Source organism: Choloepus didactylus, chromosome 4, assembly GCF_015220235.1.
Source record: "Choloepus didactylus isolate mChoDid1 chromosome 4, mChoDid1.pri, whole genome shotgun sequence".
NCBI classification, from domain to species: domain Eukaryota; kingdom Metazoa; phylum Chordata; class Mammalia; order Pilosa; family Megalonychidae; genus Choloepus; species Choloepus didactylus.
In genome coordinates, this window is record NC_051310.1 from 78,268,086 (window position 1) to 78,288,661 (window position 20,576).

The following is a 20,576-nucleotide window of genomic DNA, read 5'->3' on the forward strand; positions in this document are numbered from 1 at the left end:
CTTGGCAAGTTTGGAGATTCAAGTTTATGAATTTGCGGGGCATTTCAGCTACCTGGGAACTACAGGAGATGGATTTGTAAGCCCAAAGTCTTAACGATTAATTTACTTCAAGGGGAAAGTAACTTAGTGTCTGCCAGTTCAAGCTCTGTCCCTTCACCAAGGTGCCTTTTGGGATTAGAACATCACTAAGTGTGCACAGGAGCAGAACAGGACTTAAGGGGACCTACTTCCTGGGCTTGGTTAGAGCTTAACTCACTCATTGTTCTTCATGACATATGCCAATGAGTCTGCCTTTTTAGTCTCCACACAGCTCTCCTGTTAATGCAAGGTTACCTGTCGCTTCTGCTTCTGATAGGACAACTGAAAATGATTCAATTTTTCTTTCCAGTTAAGATCTAGGGAGACTGCCTCCATGTTCAGGAGGCTCCCTGTTCCCATCATATATGAATCATCCCATCATTTATGAGTCAGGCTGGTCAGTGACCTCACAAGTTGGTTGCAATGAAGTGTTGATGTCTTAAGGTCAAGTTCCTTACCTCAAGGAGGATATGACTTGGGGTCCCTGGCCTGGACTGATTGCCCTACAGCACCAGCACATGACAGATTTTAGTGCCATTCCCTGAATTGATCTGGACTAAGCATGATAGTTCAGCACCAAATAGTTTAATATTGTGGGATGATGAGGGGGAAAAAAAAACTAGGGGACCTTGTTACGTTAATTGTGCAATTGTCCCAAATGAGGATTTTGCAAAAATTTGACCAAAGTGATGATTCCTGGGTTTGGAGATCAACTCCATCTGCATGACTCATTATCAGCAAACCAGCTTTTAGACTTCATTGTTTACCCCAACCCAACTGTTCCCAGAAGCCCAAGATTTTCAGTACACAATTTTTCAATTCCATTATAGCAGAAACCCTTGTACCAATAACACAGTCATGTAATACCTTGTTTCTGTAAAACTACATAATGTTAATTGGAATACTCCTAGTTTTGTAGTTGTCTTAGTTTTCCAGTGCTGCTCTCATGGATACCACACAATGGATTGGATTGAACAGTGGGGATTTATTGTCTTACAGTTTTGGAGGCTAGAAGTTCAAAATCAAGGTGTCAGCAGAGTCATGCTTTTGCCCAGAGTCTAGAATTCTGGTACTGGCTCCGTCTCTGCCTCTCATCACACGATGCTCTGTCTCTGCCTCTTCGTGTCAATTTCCTTTTCTTGTAAGGATTTCAATTATATTGGATTAAGAGCCACCCTCATTTGCTTTGGCCATACCTTAACTGATAATATTTTCAAAGGTCCTATTTACAAATGGTTCACACCCACAGGACAGGAGGTTAGCACTTGAACATGCCTTTTGTGGGGGACATAAGTCAATCCCCAGCAATACTATTTGTATGTCCACACTAGGTGTCTATAAGATTGATTTTGAAGGGGATCCTTAAATTATTCAAGTTTGAGAAACACTATTGTTTGCTGTCTCTGATCTCCCTCAGCTACTAAACACACACCCTTAGTTCCTGTCTTATTGCATATATCTGTGTGAAAAGTGAGATCTGACAACTTACAAGTTAGCTATTGCCATGATAACCCCAAAACTCAAGGGTTTTAAACAACCACCACCATTTATTGTCATGGCTGGCTCTGCTTTTCACTGCAGGCCTTTGGATTAGCTAGGGTGGCTCGGCTTTACCTATCTCATTCTCCTTGACTAACCAGCCAAAGACACAAGGAAACAGAGGTTTCTTAAGGCCTTGGCTCAGAGCTAACACACTTGCTGCTACCCATGTGCCATTATCCAAAGTAAGTCACCTGGCCAAGCCCTAAGTCAAAGGATGGAGAAATATACTCTGCCTATATTGAAACTAAGGCAAAATAATGGTTGCAGGGAAGGGTGACAAAATAGGGCCAAATATTTAATCTGCCATAGGGGAGGAGTTTTGGCTACTGTCCACCTTTGGCCTATTTTTGCAAATAACACTGAGCAGTTACATTGAGCAAAGTGTTTGCTTAAATAACTTTATGGTTCTGGATAAGTTAGGTGAGGTGATGCATCCAAATTAAAGGGACAGAGGTAACACATAAATCTGACTAGGAAGGATGAGTAACATATCAGTGAAACCATGGGAACAGAGGTAGCTAGGAACTGAAACGAGATCATCATCCATGCCCTCAAATAATTCAAAATCTATTAGATTTTAGTTGAATATACTGTTTACCATTATACTGCACTGTAGTTTACAATAGTATACAAAAGTACTTTGTTTCTTATGTACATTTAAAATGTACATTATTTTCATGAGTGTTGGTGTTGGGTTCCATTTTGCACAGGAATTGGTCACTTTTTACTTTGCCATTCTTCATTCCTAACCCTTCCTTTGAGACTCAGCTAGGTAGGTCCACTTCAAATGCTCCCCACCCCACCACCACCCCCAAAAAAAAACTCAAGGTGGAACTTTAAACTAATTTTTAAATAAAATTACAAGGAGAGGGTGCATTTTTCCAGTTATTGTTATCGGTTTTTCCAGAGCAGTCCTTTCTCAATATTTGGTTCCACTGCTTTGACATTCTTGAGAGTCCAACTTCAGTGCATATATGAGGACAAGCAGAAATGTCCTCTTTCCTGCTACAACATGTGCCCCACTCTTTCTTCAGTTCCAGTGGAAGTTTTCAGGTTCCCAAAATGCCTCTAGTCCTTCCAGCCCTCCTCCTCTAAGCTAGTATTTAGCACTTACTATCTGGATCATTCAGCTTTTTTTTTTTTTTTAATATGTTCTTTATAAAAAGACACTTAATAAAATTTGGGAAATACAAACTTGTAATAACTAATCCTCAGTATAAAGAAACGATTCAATTCCTGTCTTGGGCATTAAGCTTGCTTCTAATTTTTACCTTCATTCAATCAACAAATATTTACTGAGTGTTCACTATCTGTCAGGCATTGCTCCAAGAGCTTGAGTTACATCAGCTGAACCTTTCTCTCCTGGTGCTTTCATCCTAAAGGAGGAAGAGACAGGCAAAGAACAGAAACACAACAAACAGATCAACTAGTATGTTAGAATGTGACAGGGCCATAGAAAAGGGATGAAAGTAGAGCAAGATGGGGGATTGAGAAGAGGGACCGCTTGCAATTTTAAATAGGATGGTTAACTTAGGTCTCACAGAGGGAGTGGAAGGGGTTGGAGGAGGACATCCCAGGCAGAGGAAAAAGCCAGGGCACTAGTATCAGCAACAGTGACAGTCTTGTGACACTGTAAGATTCAATACATAATGGAGCAATCATTATTCTAATTATTCTTTCCCAAGAGGTTTTGATTCTGGAGAGGACAGAGAAGCCTGAGGTCCTCGGGTGTCGGTGGGCACGTTCTTGGCCTGAAAGGTATCTCCTGCAGCAGGACACGGCGGCCAGTGTTTCTCCTTTCACACCACTGCCGGGGGCAGACCCTGGCGGCAGGCAACCTGACAAGCCCTGTCGTCCAACGGGCCCCGTCCCCAGGCTGTGGGGGCAAATCCCGTTTCCAGGCGGCCCGTAACGTCCTTGGCCTCGTCCGCTCAGATCTCCCTGCGGCCAGCAGAGAGGACTAACCAGCCCTGGACTTGAAGATCACATGGAGGGGCGTGGTTTCCGCCCCGCGGTCTCTCCCCGCCCCTCGTCCCGCCGCCGGTCTCCCCGCCCACCGGCTCATCCCTTTTGCGATAGGTCAAGCGTCAGGGCCGGGCCGAGCCGCGATTGGCCGAGACCACGGCTGCGTCCGGGCGCGCCACGTGTCTTAGGGGCGGGCCGAAGGCAGAGATCCCCGGCGAGGCTTCTCGACTAGTGGCGGGGCTGCGGCCATGGAGGAAGACGGGGAGACCCTGTCCGCGCGGCCAGCCCTGGAGACCGAGGGCCTGCGCTTCCTGCACGTCACCGGTGAGTCGCCGCGGCTGCGGGGCCCGCGGGGCCCGCGGGGCCCGGCTTCTTCGGCCCGCCGCCATGTTAGGTGGGTCATCTTGAGCTGCGCGCCCGGCCCGGGCCCCGGGGAGCGCCTGGCCCGCCGCTGGACCGGGGCGGCCGGCCGGCCGGCCTGGGCGGGGCCCTTTTGCTGCGGGTCGTTTACTTTCTGTGGAGCAAACCCTCCCGAGTTACAGTTCCTGGGCTCACTCGGGCCTTGGCGTTTGCCTCCAAGGCCACCTCTCCCCACCCACTCGCACCACCCGGCTCTGTGTGTCACTCCTTCGTCTACCTCTTTCTGCGTGGGCGGAAGGTCTGGAAGGCCTTTCCCTCCCCGGGTCAGATAAACCACTCGTCATCCCTCAAAACCCGCCTGGGGGTGCCCTGCATCCTCCGGGCTGACTTCCCAGACGGTTGAGAAGTCCCTTCTCGGTGATCCCCGAATTGTACTTCTCCATATTTTAACCGTTCTACTTAGGAGCCCGCCTCAGCTAGAATGTGAATGTTTTGAGGGCAGGAGCTATACTTGTTTTTGTTTTTCTTGGATTTTCTGAAAAGCCAACTGGCAGTATCGGTTTTGATTTCTTGACAGCTGTTTTCTTCTTTGCAGTGGGCTCCCTGCTGGCCACCTATGGCTGGTACATGGTCTTGGGCTGTATCCTCCTCTACGTGGTTTTTCAGAAGCTTTCCACCCGCCTGAGGGCCGTGAGGCAGAGGCAACTGGACAGCACCGAGGCTGCTGTGGGTTAGTGCCTGATAGCAGAAATATAGTCGATGGCTGGGACAACCTGTTAATATGTGAAAGTCAAGTTATTAGTAAGAAGTGCATGATTCTAATTTGTATGTGGGAGAAAACCTTTTGGTACTTCTGAAATTGATTTTCATGAATGTGCATTCGATTTTTTTTTTTTTTTAATTTCAGAGATTTGAATGAGCTGGAAAACCTACCTGATGATGTGTAGAGCTCTCACTGCTTATCTAGTCGAATGGTTTTTCGTTTTTAGGATGGACTAAAGTGAAAACATCACAGCTTCTTTATACTTCATTCAGAGTTATCACTGGAATCACTGTGATGACAGGAAACTCAGCCTTAATTCTTCATATTTATTTCATTTTGATTTTCAGAAACTTACTCATCAGACCCAATTCCGAATTACATTTGGCTGTTTCAAAAACTCATTACTTCTTATATGGTAGTCTGTGATCACAAACACCATGAAATGGGTTGGTTTAAACAACAGGAATTTATTGGCTCATGGTTTTTAGGAGAAGTCTAAAATTGAGGCAGTCAGCAAGGTGGTACTGAAGACCGCAGCATTCTGGCACTGGCTGCTGATGAGCCTCTGGGTCCTGGTATTGTCTTCAGAAGGTTCTATTTACAGTGGCTTCCTATCCATAGGAATGGATTAAGATTAAAACGTTCTTTATTTTTTTTTCCAACATATCACCATAGCCTTTTCTCTAGCTAGAAGCTACGGTTTCTGAGGGCATACCCAAATAATCGGATAGGAAAGCAAGCAAACATTATGACACAAAAATAATCATTAATGGGAATACTCTAACATATCTCCCGTGAAACCCACAGTCTTGCCATTCTCTGGGTCTCTTTGATTGTTGGCTGTACATTCAACAACAGTCTGCAAGGTACAATTGTAAATCTTGCATAAAATGCAGGATTTGGTGATGGAGGTTGACAATGGTGTTAGAAAATTGCTTCAGTCACTTGTTAAAACCATCTCTCCGAAGGAAGTTCTGACAGTAAAACCAGCTAATACTTGAAGGGTGAATTTACAGTGATGATGATGGGATGAGTACTTCAAAAGAATTATTGGATTTAGAGAGATCCTTGGCAAAATTGATGAAGCCCTTGAATATTGCAAAAATTGCTTTTATGAAGTACTGCAAAAAGCAAATGTGCAGTGAAAAGATGTTCCATTGGTCTAGTATACAATTTTGTTAGAAAAATTCAGTTTTTTAGGAAAAAAACCTCACACTTGATTAATTTTAGAATGACCCAATAGTTAAAAGTGTTACCCAAAATTAACGTTTATAAGGTGAAATGATAATTTTGTTTTTTAAAGATTCCAGCCATCCCTACCATCACCACCACCACCACATACACACACACGCATACACTCACAGACACTTGTCTATTTGGACCATGACGTCTGGTGCCTGTTTTACATGGATTCTGATAAGTGGGCTTTTTCCAGTACTAATCATCTGCAGATAATGGTGATCTCCAGTACTTTGGCAGGAATTGATGTGAATATATAAGTTTGAGTTTGCTTCCTTGTTTAAAAACTTAACCATGTCCCTGTGTAGCTGTCCCTCAGTGCTCCTTAACACAACAGTCTGCACAGGTAAGCAGATAGAGAGCATTGCATTCTGATTATAGGAGCTCTGCTCTGTTTTACAAACTGGAGAAAAACATAGGTACAACTGGGGCACTCATTTCTATTCTTACTGCTAGATGTATGGCTTTTCTTCTTTCTGTGTAGAAACAAGGAAAAAACCTCTAAGAATCCTTACCTCTTTTTTGTAGGGGTCTGGACTTTTGAGCGATGCATAACTATCCAGGAAATGTTGATTTTTCTGAGTTGTTTTCTGAAATCTGGTCAACCTAGAGGCTCTGGGTGTAACTGAGGTCTCCAGGTTGGGGAGAAGGATCTCGGTGTGGCCATCGGATTACTTGCATTTCTGTCTTAAGGCCCTGACTACCTGAATTGGAATCACTGAGGAGCCCAAAACTTGGCCTTGCTAGCAGGTGTTTCTGGTGCTGTGGATGCTCAACTAAGATAACCCCCTGCCCCTTAAGTAGTAAAGTACCTATAAAATGTTGTATTGGTGTAAAAACATATGCTTTTTGCATCATCTGACATCTATACTTCTTCACATTTCTAATAATATGCACACTCAAGAGTTCTCTTTTTATAGTATATAAGGTGGTTTATCATTTTTTTCTGACATTGTAGAACCTGATGTTGTTGTTAAACGACAGGAAGCCGTGGCAGCTGCTCGTTTGAGAATGCAGGAAGAGTTAAATGCACAAGCTGAAAAGCATAAAGAAAAACTAAGACAGGTATAAGCTGGTTTTGGTTTGACTATGTGGTGTTATGAAATTGTTTGAGGCTTAGTGAGTAAGAATGCCTGTGTGTGTGTGTGTGTATCTGTATCTGTGTGTCTTTTGTTATTTATAACCCCTGGGACAGTGTGCTAGTGTTTCAATACCTACTATGTCAATATCGGTGATTCCTAAGAAAAAACAGTGAAAGAAGTGTTACCGGGATTGGGGTGTGAGAGTGCTAGTGTATGTGTAAGTGTGCTTGCAGGTGTGCATGCACCCATTAAGGCAGGAAAAACTACATGTGGCAGAATCATTTCCACTTAGCTTAGTATATTGACCAGTGTGCTTTCTTCTTGCAATTTCTTACCGTTCAAGGAGAAAAACTTGAAAAAAAAGTGCCCCTTTCCTGTTTTTGCTTTTCAGTGTCTCTCTTACAGCAGCATCTTAACCAACACAATTGTATGTCTGTGTCTCATGCTACCAGAGGCATAGAATACACTTTCCACTTCTGGCCCCACAGTCAATTATAAGCTCTGTGTCTCCCTGTGACCTGTGCTGACTGGAGCTACTCTTCAGGGTCGGAGAAAATCAGGGGAGGGTGGCAGCGAGCTCAGTTGCAGGTCATGCTAATAGTGATGGAGAGCAGGAGATGGAGTTTTTGTTTGTTTGTTTGTTTGTTTTAATTAAATTCAGCTTTATTGATATATTCACATACCATACAGTCATCCATGGTGTACAATCAGCTGTTCACAGGACAATCATATAGTTATGCGTTCATCACCACAATCTATTTCTGAACATTTTCCTTACATCAGGAAGAATCAGAATAAGAATAAAAAATAAAAGTAAAAAAGAACACCCAAACCATCCCCCCATCCCACCCTATTTTTCATTTAGGTTTTGTCCCCATTTTTCTACTCATCCATCCATACACTGAATAAAGGGAGTGTGATCCACAAAGTTTTCACAATCACACTGTCACCCCTTGTAAGCTACATTGTTATACAATTGTCTTCAAGAGTCAAGGCTTCTGGGTTGGATTTTGATAGTTTCAGGTGTTTACTGCTAGCTATTCCAATACATTAAAACCTAAAAGGTTATCTATATGGTATTTAAGAATGTCCACCAGAGTGACTTCTCAACTCCATTTGAAATCTCTCAGCCACTGAAACTTTATTTCGTCTCATTGTGCATCCCCCTTTTGGTCAAGAAGATATTCTCAATCCCATGTTGCCAGGTCCAGATTCATCCCTGGGAGTCATATCCTGCATTTCCAGGGAGATTTACACCCCTGGGAGTTGTGTCCCACGTAGGGGGAGGGCAGTGAGTTCACCTGCCGAGGTGCCTCAGAGAGAGAGAAAGGGCCACATCTGAGCAACGAAGAGGTACTCTGGGAGACTTAGGCATAATTATATGCAAGTTTAGCCTCTCCTTTGCAGTAACGAGCTTCATAAGGGCAGGTCCTGTGATGGAGGGCTCGGCACTTCAAACCTCCAGTCCTAATGTTTGTGACAACATCAACATCAGTCCAGGTGAGGAAGTCCAACACTTCCACACTTACCCTCCGCTCCTCAGGGTGGGGGTGGGGGGGAGGCGGCTATAAATACATTTTTTATTTTCTGCCCAAATTAGTTTGGGATGTGTCACTATTTCACTCTAACCTATACTAACCTACCGTATCTCACTTCCTATTCAAAGTTCCATGTAATTGTGGTGTTTTAAAAAAACTGTAGAGTTATACTGTTTAGAAAATATAGATCCTGCACCAAATAGACATCTCTTCCTTGGTCTCACATGGAAGTTGAAGTTTTAAAACACAGTCAGTTTCGATCTTTATCCTTTGGCACGGTTTGCCCTAGTCTTAACCAGATCTGCTTCATTCATATCACTAATTGAAGTCGGGGCTATTTTTCAGCTCTTTTTTTAACAGTTGCTGTATGCACTAATACTGACATTAATATCTGCCAAGCTCTAGCTCTGAGTTTCAGGTGTCTCAGAGATACCCATTGTTCCAGAGACCAATCAGGTCATACACTAAGGGATCAGCAGGGAGACGGAATTTTGAAAGTTTTGTTTAAAAGATTTAGTTGGGGGTTGGTAAGAGGTGACAGAGAAGTAAGAACCAAGGATGGCTCTCATTATTGACCTGGGCAGCCAGGGGATGGTGCAGCTCCTCAGGGAAGTAAGATCACCCACCAGATGTGACCCAAGCTGGGCCACCTGGACCATCAAGTGGAGACGCTGCTTTCTAGTTGTTTCTGGCTTCTGCCAGCTCTCAGGCAGTGGGAGAATTTCTTCTGTTTGTCTTGTATGTGTTTGTATGTCTCCAGGGTCATGTGTCCTTCCACCACTGCTAGTGGCTGCTGTTTCTGCTTGGTCAGCCATACAGGGCCAGTGTCCCCAGCTTGGCTGGAGCTCAACAGGACAGAACAAGACCTCACCCACACACACCCTCCTTGGCCACCCTGTCCCAACAGCCTTCTTCATTCATGCCAGCAGTTGCCCCAACTCCCACTTGCATACATTCACTCCCTAAAATCTGCTAGCACATCCGTATTGTTTATTATTCTTTTTTTTTATCTACACATATGATAAAAAAAGGAAAGATGCAAAAATCTGTACCATGAAAATGAAGTTTTTACCCTCCTTGCCCTCCTCGCACTGCCCCATATTAAACTGTTAAGGTATTTTTCTGGAAATATTCTATCCATAGATAAATTCCATTTCCCTTTTTATACAAATGGCAGCACCATGTAAAGATCGTATGCTATTTTGAGCAGTTCTGTTTTAGTGTTTTTCTTTGCTGAGTTACAACCATTAATTATTTCATTTCTAGAGCCATAGGGCAAGTTGAATTCCTTCTACGTGTCAGAATTCAGTGACTTCCGGGTCTGAAGTTTTTTCGTGTTGGTAAAATAACTTGATCCATGTATTCAGTTTGCTTGTAAACTGGAAAAAAAGGTTTTTTAAATCACTTTTTAAAACTGAGCTTGTGTTCAGTTCAGAATTGTATAGTGCATGTGGTTCTCTGTCATGTGCTTATAATAATAATGAACTGTTTAAGTTGAGTCCGCCTGACTCAGGGTAAAGTCGTCTCTCTTGTTTATGGTCTTAGAACCTGTCAGCTGCGGTTCTGTTTGGATGTTCCCGGTGGTTAACTAGCGCCTTCCTGTGAGGAGACGGTTTCTTTCTTAATCTGGTTTACTTGAAGACAGTAGAAGCATGAGGCAGCAGGGATTCGAGCTTAGCTGTGATGGCCCCCAAACACCAACGAGAAATTCTCTGGGCATGTTGTTAAAGCATCTTCTTGCATGTCCTTGGGATGCCATGGACCCAGAATGAACTGCATTTGGGGTCTGGCTCTCATTGGAAATGAGAGACTTCAGTGAACTTGAGTGCACCTGAGGTGCAGTGGTTGGTTGCCCTTCGAGGAGGCAGGAGCAGAAGCAGTGATGGAATGAACGGTTTCTTCCCGCTTTGCTCCTGTCTCACTGTTTCTCAGGTGCTCATCAGGCCTAATTTTCTGCTGAGATTCGTTTTCCCTATATTCCCATAGTACTTGACTTTGCAAAGCACTTTCAAATCTGTTCTGGTCAGCACCCCAGCCCTGAGAAGTAGAGGGGTTCTGTGGCTCTCCCCTTGTAGCACTGCTGGGTGGTGACAAGTGGGAGTGACAGCCACGCACACTCGGTCCCACCGCAGGACCAAAAACGTCCGACAAGGAAGAGCCCTCACCTCTTTACCTCACTTCCTTCCACAGTGAGCTTTCAGAAAAACTGAGGTGGTGTGGTGTTGTTTTTTTTTTTTAATGACACTTTTTGCTTTCATTAATAATGTACAAAATAAAAGGTTCCAATTGTGAGTTAAACTCATATCTCCCATTCACAGCTGTTTTATTTAATTGAAGAAAAGTCAGATGACAGTTTGTTTTGAAGGACATTTAAATTAAAAATTGTCAAACTTAGCATTTTCTTCATGCAAGATGGCAGCCATGTGAATTCATTCTGTACAATGTGCAAATTCTTTCTCAGCTTGAAGAAGAAAAAAGGAGACAGAAGATCGAAATGTGGGACAGCATGCAAGAAGGAAAAAGTTACAAAGGAAACACCAAAAAGCCTCAGGTGACTAGATGTGGTCCTGTTGGATATTTTTCAAGAAAACGAAGATTTTTTTCCTAGAGAATGTTTTTAAATAGATTCTTAAACCTGTGTGTTCTAACAGGAAGAAGACAATCCTGGGCCTTCTGCTTCTTCGGTCATCCCAAAACGTAAATCTGACAGAAAGCCTTTACGGGGAGGTGGTAGGTACCACATGACTTCTAAAATTCAAGAAATTTGAACAATTGCAGGATATATTTAACTGTTAAAAACAAGATTCTGTTTCTTATGTTTCGTTATCTGAAAATTGAGACTACTTCCTATGTTTAGGATTGTGAAGATTAAATAAAGGAAACAGATATAAAGCACCTACTAGGCACTCAGTAAATAATTTGAGTGAGGGTATTTGTATTTTAGTATCCTCACTCGATCCCACCCTGCCATGTAAGGTAAGTAAGAAGGACAGGAATAGTTTTCCCCATTTTGCAGATTAGTGTCATGGGGTAGAACACAGTGTGAGCTCTTTGTAGCAAAGTCTTCTCATTTCTTACAAACAACTTTCTCAAAGAAAAGTGGACAGATGTTTATTCAGAGCTCTTTTCTGTGTGCGTCACTGCCCCAGGCCCTCTACGTAATACCCGTAGCAGTCAGATTTTCAGATATATTTGGGAGGATGAAACACACACAAATGAAAATAAGTAATCCTTGGTGATTCGGGCAGAGTTCCAAGTGAATCCTTGGGAAGGAGAGAGCAAAGAGCACGTTGTGTAGGAACCAGTTCTAGGCTGAAGTCTTTGTATTCTCCATGGGAGGAGAGGGTGTTTGTGGAGGGAGACCCTGCAGGGGCTGGGGTGTGGAAGCTTGGGTGATGTCTTAGGGGACCATCGAGTCAGGCCTGGTAAATGTGGAAGTGGCCTTTGAGGCAGCACAGACACCACTGGGGCTGACCTTAAAAGCTGACCTCTAATCCCCCTTGTGTTGGGAACCCAAAGCAGGTTTGCTGTAGGAGAGTGTCGCATCTAAAAAGAAAATGTCATTTTAAAACCTTCTCTTTCTGGAAGTCTATTTTCAAAGCCAACAGTGGTGATATTTAGAAGAGGAGTGCCAACAGTATAAAATGTAATGTATATCATACATATCGTGTATATCATGCATGGCCTCTCTCAGTGTCCCCAGCAGTTATGAGGTAGGTGCAAGTCCTGGTCTGGTTTTACAGATAAGGAAACCGAGGCACAGAGAGCTATAGCTCAAGGGTCCCACAGCAAGGAAGGAACACAAGGGGGACTCATTTAAGGTCTGGCTGACCACATGTCCATGATCTGCTTTGGGAAACCAACATTTGGGAGGGGAGAGGAAGTATAGGTTACCAGTTACTAGGGCGGTAGAAGTTGCAAGTTACCTTCTGTTCTCATTTGTTGTTGCTGTTCCTCAGCCTTTACTTGAAGGCCTAAATTTTATTAAGCCCTGTGATAGGGATCTTCAAATACTTCAATCAGGCCATTTTGAGAGTTTGTTTTTGTTTTTGTTTTTGTTTTTGTTTTTGTTATTTAACGAATTTTTTGGTGTGTGTTTTGGGACGTTTTTGCATCTCTCGGGAGTTAGGACCGAGAAACTGAAGGGCTTCTTTTTTTTACCCCATTGCAGTCAATTAAAATTGCCATCACTATATATAGTATGTCTTTCATATGGTGGCCAAAAGTCTTATGAAGATTTCCTCGAGAATAGAATCTGTATCTTTAGTGTTTTGAATGTCAAGCTTGTGATTTTATTTTTGTTATAAAATGTTCCCAGATTTTCCCCCATCTACACTGTGTGAAGCACTGTCAGTAAATGCTTCCTCTCTGTCCTCTCAGGTTATAACCCCTTGTCTGGCGAAGGAGGTGGGACGTGTTCCTGGAGACCTGGACGCAGAGGCCCATCAGCTGGTGGATGAGGCTAAGAATCTTGTTAGTGTCATTTCTGACATTAGCAAGATGAGCCCTTGATCCTCAATTCAATTGCCTTACGCATGCTTTTCACAGTGACAAGCCAGGGGGAGGTGGGGTTTATTTCTGGTCATACTCCTGTTCAAGACGATGATCACAGTCATTAATTTCATGCTAATTTCTAGTGTGTAGAGACCTCTGGATGATTTATATTCTTGATCAGAAAGGCCGAGTAACAGTCTTGTAAATGAGAACTCCTTGCCATAGAACAGTCTCTGTGACGGGTTGCGTTGAATGACGTCTTCCTTATAAATGGTGAAGCCACCAGTGAGGATAACTGATAATAGACAATTGATGGGGTCTGTTTCTGTTAATTTATTTTTACTTGCAGAACTCTGTAAAAATGAAACTGTAAATATTAAAAAATTGTGAATAACATTTTTAGCATCTTTATTTGCATTTGAGGAAATTTGACAATGAACTTGGATTTATTACCAAGCATTAAACAGCTTTTTATCCTTTACAACCTCAAACTATTACTTCTTATTTCTCTACTTACCATTCCTCACCAGAAATGAGACTGGCAAGTGGAAGGCAGGTGCAGTGATCTTGAAAGCTGGCCAACTCCTTGGGATTTACCCAAGTTTATGCAAACTCAGGCATTTGGTATTCAGTTGCTGAGTTGATAGGATGAAGAAACATCTCCTTGCCAAGAAGTGACTCTGTAGGTTATCAGGTTTCCGAGAGCACTGTCGTTCTCTCCCCTGGCGCTGTGATTCAGTTGTTAACATTCTTAGCTCACAGGCTGGATTTGTTCCGTGGCCTGTGGTTTGCCAGCCTCTTGCTACATGGTCATGGTCATAAGAAGGGACAAGTATTAACCTCCAAAACAATGTTTATTAGTGGGAATGTATTCTGAAGTGTATACGTTAGTATGCATTACTAACCTCATGTATACATTGGTCAACATTTACTCAGTATCAGCTGTGTGTGGAATATTCTGTGGTTGTCTCTTGTAGCAATATGTGAAGGGGAAAAATAGTCTGGTCTAAATGAGGCTTAAAACCGTGGGGAAGAGTTGGAGGGTGCAAAAACAGGATACTTGAAGGATAGTGTAATTGCAAATAGGTTGAGATAGTCAAAGTTAAGTATCTGAGTCTTTAGAGGTTTAAGCTAAATGTTCACGATGGAGGAACTTGAGGGTTCCAGGCAAGATCATGTCAGTGGAAAGAAGAGCCAGTTTCCAGTTTCTAACTAGATGAGGTTTTCACCCACATGAAATACTTCCCACATCAAAAATTTTGGTCTTGGTTTGAAATATTTTGTCCAGATTTGTTTACATCTAGAGGTGTTTTGTAGGCCACCTTGATGCCAGGCTTCAGTTGACTGTCCTGGCAGGGATGAACACTATTCCCACTCGCTCCAGCCAATACACTAAACCGGGAACTCCGCTTCGATAAGCCAGACTCAAGCAAGCTTGTAACTTGTCTTCCTCCTGATAGGAGTCCACTGCCTTGTGTTCTCCCAGACTTCTGCCATCACAGACGGGAGGCCCTGCACCACTCTCCATGTAGAGCAGTGCCATCCAGACTATGTTGGCATCAGACTCCTCTGATGGGCCTGGGAGTAATGTGGGGTCGTGGGGGTGGCTCTTGAGGAGAGTCAGCATCAGGTGAGCAGCACCTGTGCCAGGTGCATCCATCGGGAGGTTTTTCTGCAGGGGGCGGCTGACTGGGAATCATGGCAAAGGGCTTTGGTGGTTCAGAGTTCACAATCTCCTCATGTCAACCTATATTGCAGGGTCTTAATCCTTTCCCACCAGTGTCCTCGGCATGAGAGATCAGACAGGGACGGGGCTATGCATTTCATTGGCCTTGCAGCTCTACATCCCTAATGATCAGGCATGCTTGGCCTCAGCTTCTCCCCTGCCCTACAGGGGATGCGGGCATTCCATCCAGCTTTCTGATTTGTATCTTGGACTGGACAGTACCTTCAATCGGTCCTTTTCCCTGTGTCCATTCTTGAGGGCCACCAGAAGCAGGCAGCTGACCACACGATCTGTATCGTCACTCTTAATGCCATTGCAACTAAGGTTCCCCGCCATGTCATCTCCCATTGTCTTGCTCTCCTCCTGTACGCTTTCCTCTTCTGCACTATCACCAGTGACACTTCGAGTAACTGATGCCATGGCATGCCATAGGTTACCAGTGTCCCATTGCTTCCCCTTAAATACAGAAGCAGCCCAATCCCCTATTTCCATTTTGAGGGTCTGTTTTCCAAGCCTCCTCCTGGCACCAGCCATCACATGCATCAGATGAGGTCCTGGGTAGAAACAGATGGCCCACACAAACTGGGTATGGAGAAGAGTTTAATAAAAAAACTACTTACAAAGGTGTGGGCAAGGTTTGGGGGAATGAAGAAGGGATGGTGTGCTGCCACAGGGCCAGCATCAACAGGGAGATACTACCCGGTAACATCTAAAACAGGTACCAGAACTATGAGAGAATGTTGGAGCCTTCCAGTTGGGGGTGGTGACCTGGCAGGGAGCCCAGGTAATAATGCAGATAGCATGTGCAGCAAATGCTCTTGAAGCTTACAATACGGGATATAGGTACAGTGAGGCTAATAAATGAGTAATATAAAATGAGGACCAAGGAATGGAGGAAAAAGCAGCTGTGCGAGCCCAAATTCTAATATTCCTGTTATTGAGCATGTAACTTGGTTCTGAGTTTCTTAGCAGCCAAGGCAAAAAGAGAACCACAGTGTGCTTCCTTTTCATTACTGGAAAGAAAAAAAAAAAAAGAGCATGTCAGGCTCTTTGATGGAAGAAAGTCTATCCTGGCACTAAAGTCGTTTTTTGTTTTTTGTTTTTCCACACTACTATAGTTAATTTTATTTGTTCAAGGGCTCCTACTGCAAGCATTAAACCAAGCATTTGCTTTCATTCTGTGGGCCCAAATTCACATCTTTATGAAGATAAACGCAAACTGATCCATGTACAGTGATGATAACTAATGGCTCAAAGTTAATCACATTGTAGTTTTCAGATTTCTACAGCATAGAACTTAAATGTCACAAGTCTTTAATGCCCTTCTGGATGTCTGAGAGGGTATCTGCACTCTTCTTGAGCAATTTCATCACCCTTCAGCTTCTGGTTGATAATACCGGCTAATCCCCAAGTATTCAGGATACATGGAAGGCTCAAGAAGACTTCGTTCTCAGTGCCACATGTCTCCATCATTGTTGATACTGGATGAATCCTGGATAGATTTTTGAACATGGATTCAATCAAATCAGCCACACTTAATGCTATAGCCCCCAGTTGGTATATCCGTTTAGCTAGACGACTTCATAGGCACTTTCAACAACCATCTTACACACTTCCTTCCAATTTTTACTGTCATTATCTGTTCCCATTTCTGGATTCAGTTCTTGGGGAGAAACTCCTGCCACTTCACTACACTCCACACAGCCATGCTTGAGTTACCATGTTCTCCCAAAATTCATCCAAGGCAGCTGCTGGGATGAATGCCAAGTTTTTCAGCATAAGATAACGAAATCTAGCAGAATGCAGATTGCACCCACTTCCAATCACACAGTGCTTGGGTAATCCACTTAGTTTCCAGGTAACATAAGTTGGAATATCCACTGGATTGGAAACCACAATTATGATGCAATCAGGACTCTACCTGACAATCTGAGGAATAATAAATTTGAAGACATTAACGTTCCTCTGAACCAGATTGAGGCGCCTCTGCCCTCTTGCTGACGAATTTCTGCAGTTACCACCACAATCATAGAATTAGCGATCATAGAATAATCTTTATCTGCTACAATTTTAGGTGTCTGAAAAAATGAGCTTCCATCCTGCAGATCCGTCATTTCTCCCTTGAGTTTATCTTCTAAAACATCCACAAGGGCAAGTTCATCAGCTAGAGACCTTCAAAGAATGCTGATGGCGCATGCCATCCCAACTTGTCCAATACTCACTACAGTGATCTTATTGTTTAGGACCGTTGCCTCCTCTTCTGCAACTGGTGCAATCTATTTTTCCTTAAGAGTGGCTGTTGAGCACAGGAGGAGAGGGCTCTCGGGACAGCTAAACAAGGTCGGTGGTGAAGACAATGTCAGCTACATGCATCTCCTCGAATACGGGATCTGCAAGGAGCGAGGAGGATGCCAGCACTAAAGTTTAAGACAAATTTCAGACAGAACTTTAACAGAAGTTAAGAAAGGCATAATTAAGGTCTTCAACGAAAGTTTTATGGCAAATTCCATTATTGTCTTCAAAAACACCAGGAATGCTGATCTGTCTGGTAAAGACCAACTTTAAAAGTTAAGGATGTAATGTTGGCACAGGATTCCATGGAGGCAGTATCTGAAGAGTCAGGTCTAGCATGGCCAATAGGCTTCTCTTTGCATTGGTAGGTGGGAGCTGCTTGGAGTTGTGTGTTGAGAAGTGCCTGGGTTCAGAAGGCCATGACCAATTAGATGCTATGATGGGCAGGAGAGTGGTGAGTGGAGGTACAGAGAGAGGAAATACAACAACCCTGACCAGTGATCAAATTCCATCTCATCCAAGAATCTACCATAGCCAGCAGATTGGATAGATTGCTTACTCTCTCAGAACAGAGATTTCCTGTCTTTTTCTGCCCCAATCTGTAGGGTGACATTCCCACGAGTAGCCTGCTTCCCACACACGTTCCAAGGGTTACCTACAGTTGCAGGTATAGTAGCTCTAACGACACACCTTGTCTCACCCAAGAAAGCATAACTGGATGCAAGTCAGGTCACTGGGGATAACCTCATTTCAATTCTAATTTACGTTCTTACAAGTCAGTGCATTAATAGATTCTGGGTTTATGACATTTTTAGAAAGGCTTTCTGCACTCTCAAGATTCTCCCATTCTACCAGTATATTTTTATGTTTCAACTTTGACCCATCTGGAATTTACTTTGGGGTAAGAGGAAGAGAGAGACCTAATTTGATTTTTTTTTCCAAATTGCTACCTGTTGTCCATCTTTCCTTCACTTTTATAATATACTAAATACCTAATACATTTAGGTCTACTTTTGGTCTCTATCCCATTCTATTGATCTTTATCTATACATGCATCAATACCATACTGTTTTGATTAATGTAGCTTTATAACTATTCTTTAATGTTTAATGGGGATGGTCATACCTAATTATTCTTTTATGGAGTGTTCCTATTATTGGTGCATTTTTATTTTTCCATATGGGCTTTAGAAACAGCTTGTCTAGTTTCCCCCTCTAAACCCCCCAAAAAATCCTGTTGGTATTTTTATTAAGATCTATATTCATCTTTAAAAATAATTTTGTGATAATCAACATCTTTATTCTATGGATTATTTAAGTCTAAGAACAAGATTGATAAATATGGCCACATAAGAATAAAACATTTTGCATGGTCGAAACAACCGTAAAATCAAAAAATAAACAACAAATTGGCAATGAATATTTGCAAACCCCAAGCCAATAAGAAAAAAGACTTAACAAGACAGTAGATGTTCTAGTTTGCTAATGCTGCTGGAATGCAAAACACCAGAAATGGACTGGCTTTTATAAAAGGGGTTTATTTGGTTACACAGTTACAGTCTTAAGGCCATAAAGTGTCCAAGGTAACACATCAGCAATCAAGTACCTTCACTGGAGGATAGCCAATGGTGTCCGAAAAACCTCTGTTGGCTGGGAAGGCACGTGGCTGACGTCTGCTCCAAAGTTCTGGTTTCAAAATGGCTTTCTCCCAGGATGTTCCTTTCTAGGTTGCAGTTCCTCAAAAATGTCACTCTTAGTTGCACTTGGGATATTTGTCCTCTCTCAGCTTCTCCGGAGCAAGAGTCTGCTTTCAATGGCCATCTTCAAACTGTCTCTCATCTGCAGTTCCTGTGCTTTCTTCAAAGTGTCCCTCTTGGCTGTAGCTCCTCTTCCAAAATGTCACTCACAGCTGCACTGAGTTCCCTCTGTTTGTCAGCCCATTTATATGGCTCCACTGATCAAGTCCCACCCTGAAAGGGTGAGGCCACACTTCCATGGAAATTATCTCATCAGAGTCATCACCCACAGTTGGGTGGGGCACATTCCATGGAAACACTCAAAAGAATTACAATCTAATCAACACTGATAGGTCTGCCCACACAAGATTATATCAAAAATAATGGTGTTTGGGGGACATAATACATTCAAACCGGCACAGTAGAAAAATGGACTAAAAACACAAACAGCATCATAGAAAAGGAAATTCAAATAGTTTATAAACATGAAAAGATGTTCCTCACCCAAAGTAAAAGGAATGCATTGATGCACTGTAGTATAATGAAAAACTTGTCCTGTTTTTGCCCCCAGTGCCTGGGGAAGCAATCTCTGAAACTTTGGAATTTCCTGTGATAGGAGTGTCTTTTTTTCTTTATGGTGGGCCCAGGACGACATCTGATAGTTGCTGGGTCGGGGCTGGCCACATCTGATAGTTGAAAGACCAACTTTGTGAATAGAAGTTTAGGGTCTATATCACTTTTGTCTTGCATTTGAGACCCTCCCAGGCCTTGCCCTATGCATCTTTTCTTTTGGCTTCTTCTCATTTGTATCTTTTGCTATAATAAAACTGCAATAGTGAGTATAGTGCTTTCAGTGAATTTGGTGAGTCATTCTAGTGAATTATCAAACCTGAGGGGGTAGCAGGAACCCTCAAATTCGTAGCCAGTTGGTCAGAAGTGTGGGTGGCCTGGGTCCCCAAACTTGCGATGGTACCAAAGAGACCCTCTTTTAGAGGACTGCCCTTAACCTGTGGAGTCTGGCCTAACTCCAGGTAGTTAGAGTCAGAATTGAATTGACTGAATTATTGAAGTATTTGTAGTTGGTGTCAGAAGCTGCTGTTGGAAATTCTAGAAGTTTTCATAACCTATATACACACTTTTTTGGGGGGGAGGGAGCTATAAAATGGCAAAGATAAAAAGTTTATTAACACGTTGACAACGGTATGGGGAAACAGGCACTCTCAAATCTCATACATCATTGGTGGGTGTGTGTTTTAGTTTCCTAGGCTGCTTAAGCAAATACCGTTGAAATGGGTCAGGTTAAACTATGGGAATTTATTTACTCACAGATTTGAAGCCAGGAAAATGTCCAAATCCAGGCATTGTCAAGGCAGTGTTTTCTTCTCTAAGATCAGCAGTCAGTGATCCTTTACTCTTCTGCCACGTGGCAAGGCACATGGTGGCATCTGCTTGTCTTTCCCTTCTCTTCCAGGTTCCATTGCTTTCAGCTCCTTGCTTCCTGTGGCTTTTTCTCTGTCTGAATTTCATTCTCTTACAAAGACTCCAGTAAGAGGATGAAGACCCATCCTGACTGAAGTGCATCACACCTTAACTGAAGTAGCCTCCTCAAAAGGTCCTACTTACAATGGGTTAGCACCCACAGGAATGGAATAAATTTAAGAACATGTTTTCTGGGGTACATACAGCTCCAAACCATCAAAGAGTATCTATGAGTATAGCCTTTACAGAGAGCAATTTGGTTATATCTATCAGAACTTTAAAT

General features: G+C 43.0%; 1 protein-coding gene and 1 pseudogene across 2 annotated transcripts; one reads left to right on the forward strand and one right to left on the reverse strand.

The window, feature by feature from the left end:
- Nucleotides 1–3,767: 3,767 nt before the first annotated feature.
- Nucleotides 3,768–13,457, forward strand: SELENOS (selenoprotein S). Of its 2 annotated transcripts, none has more exons than XM_037832891.1 (6): nt 3,768–3,909; nt 4,541–4,675; nt 6,906–7,012; nt 11,029–11,118; nt 11,219–11,297; nt 12,156–13,457. In XM_037832891.1, the coding sequence occupies exons 1-6, from the start codon at nt 3,834–3,836 to the stop codon at nt 12,179–12,181; spliced, it is 513 nt and encodes a 170-aa protein (XP_037688819.1). In that variant the 5' UTR covers nt 3,768–3,833; the 3' UTR covers nt 12,182–13,457. The 2 variants fall into 2 exon arrangements, with proteins under 2 accessions (XP_037688819.1, XP_037688818.1); XM_037832890.1 differs by having other exon boundaries at nt 12,948–13,457.
- Nucleotides 13,458–16,358: 2,901 nt separating this feature from the next.
- LOC119532710 lies at nt 16,359–18,040 on the reverse strand (annotated as a pseudogene).
- Between the last annotated feature and the right edge of the window lie 2,536 nt (nt 18,041–20,576).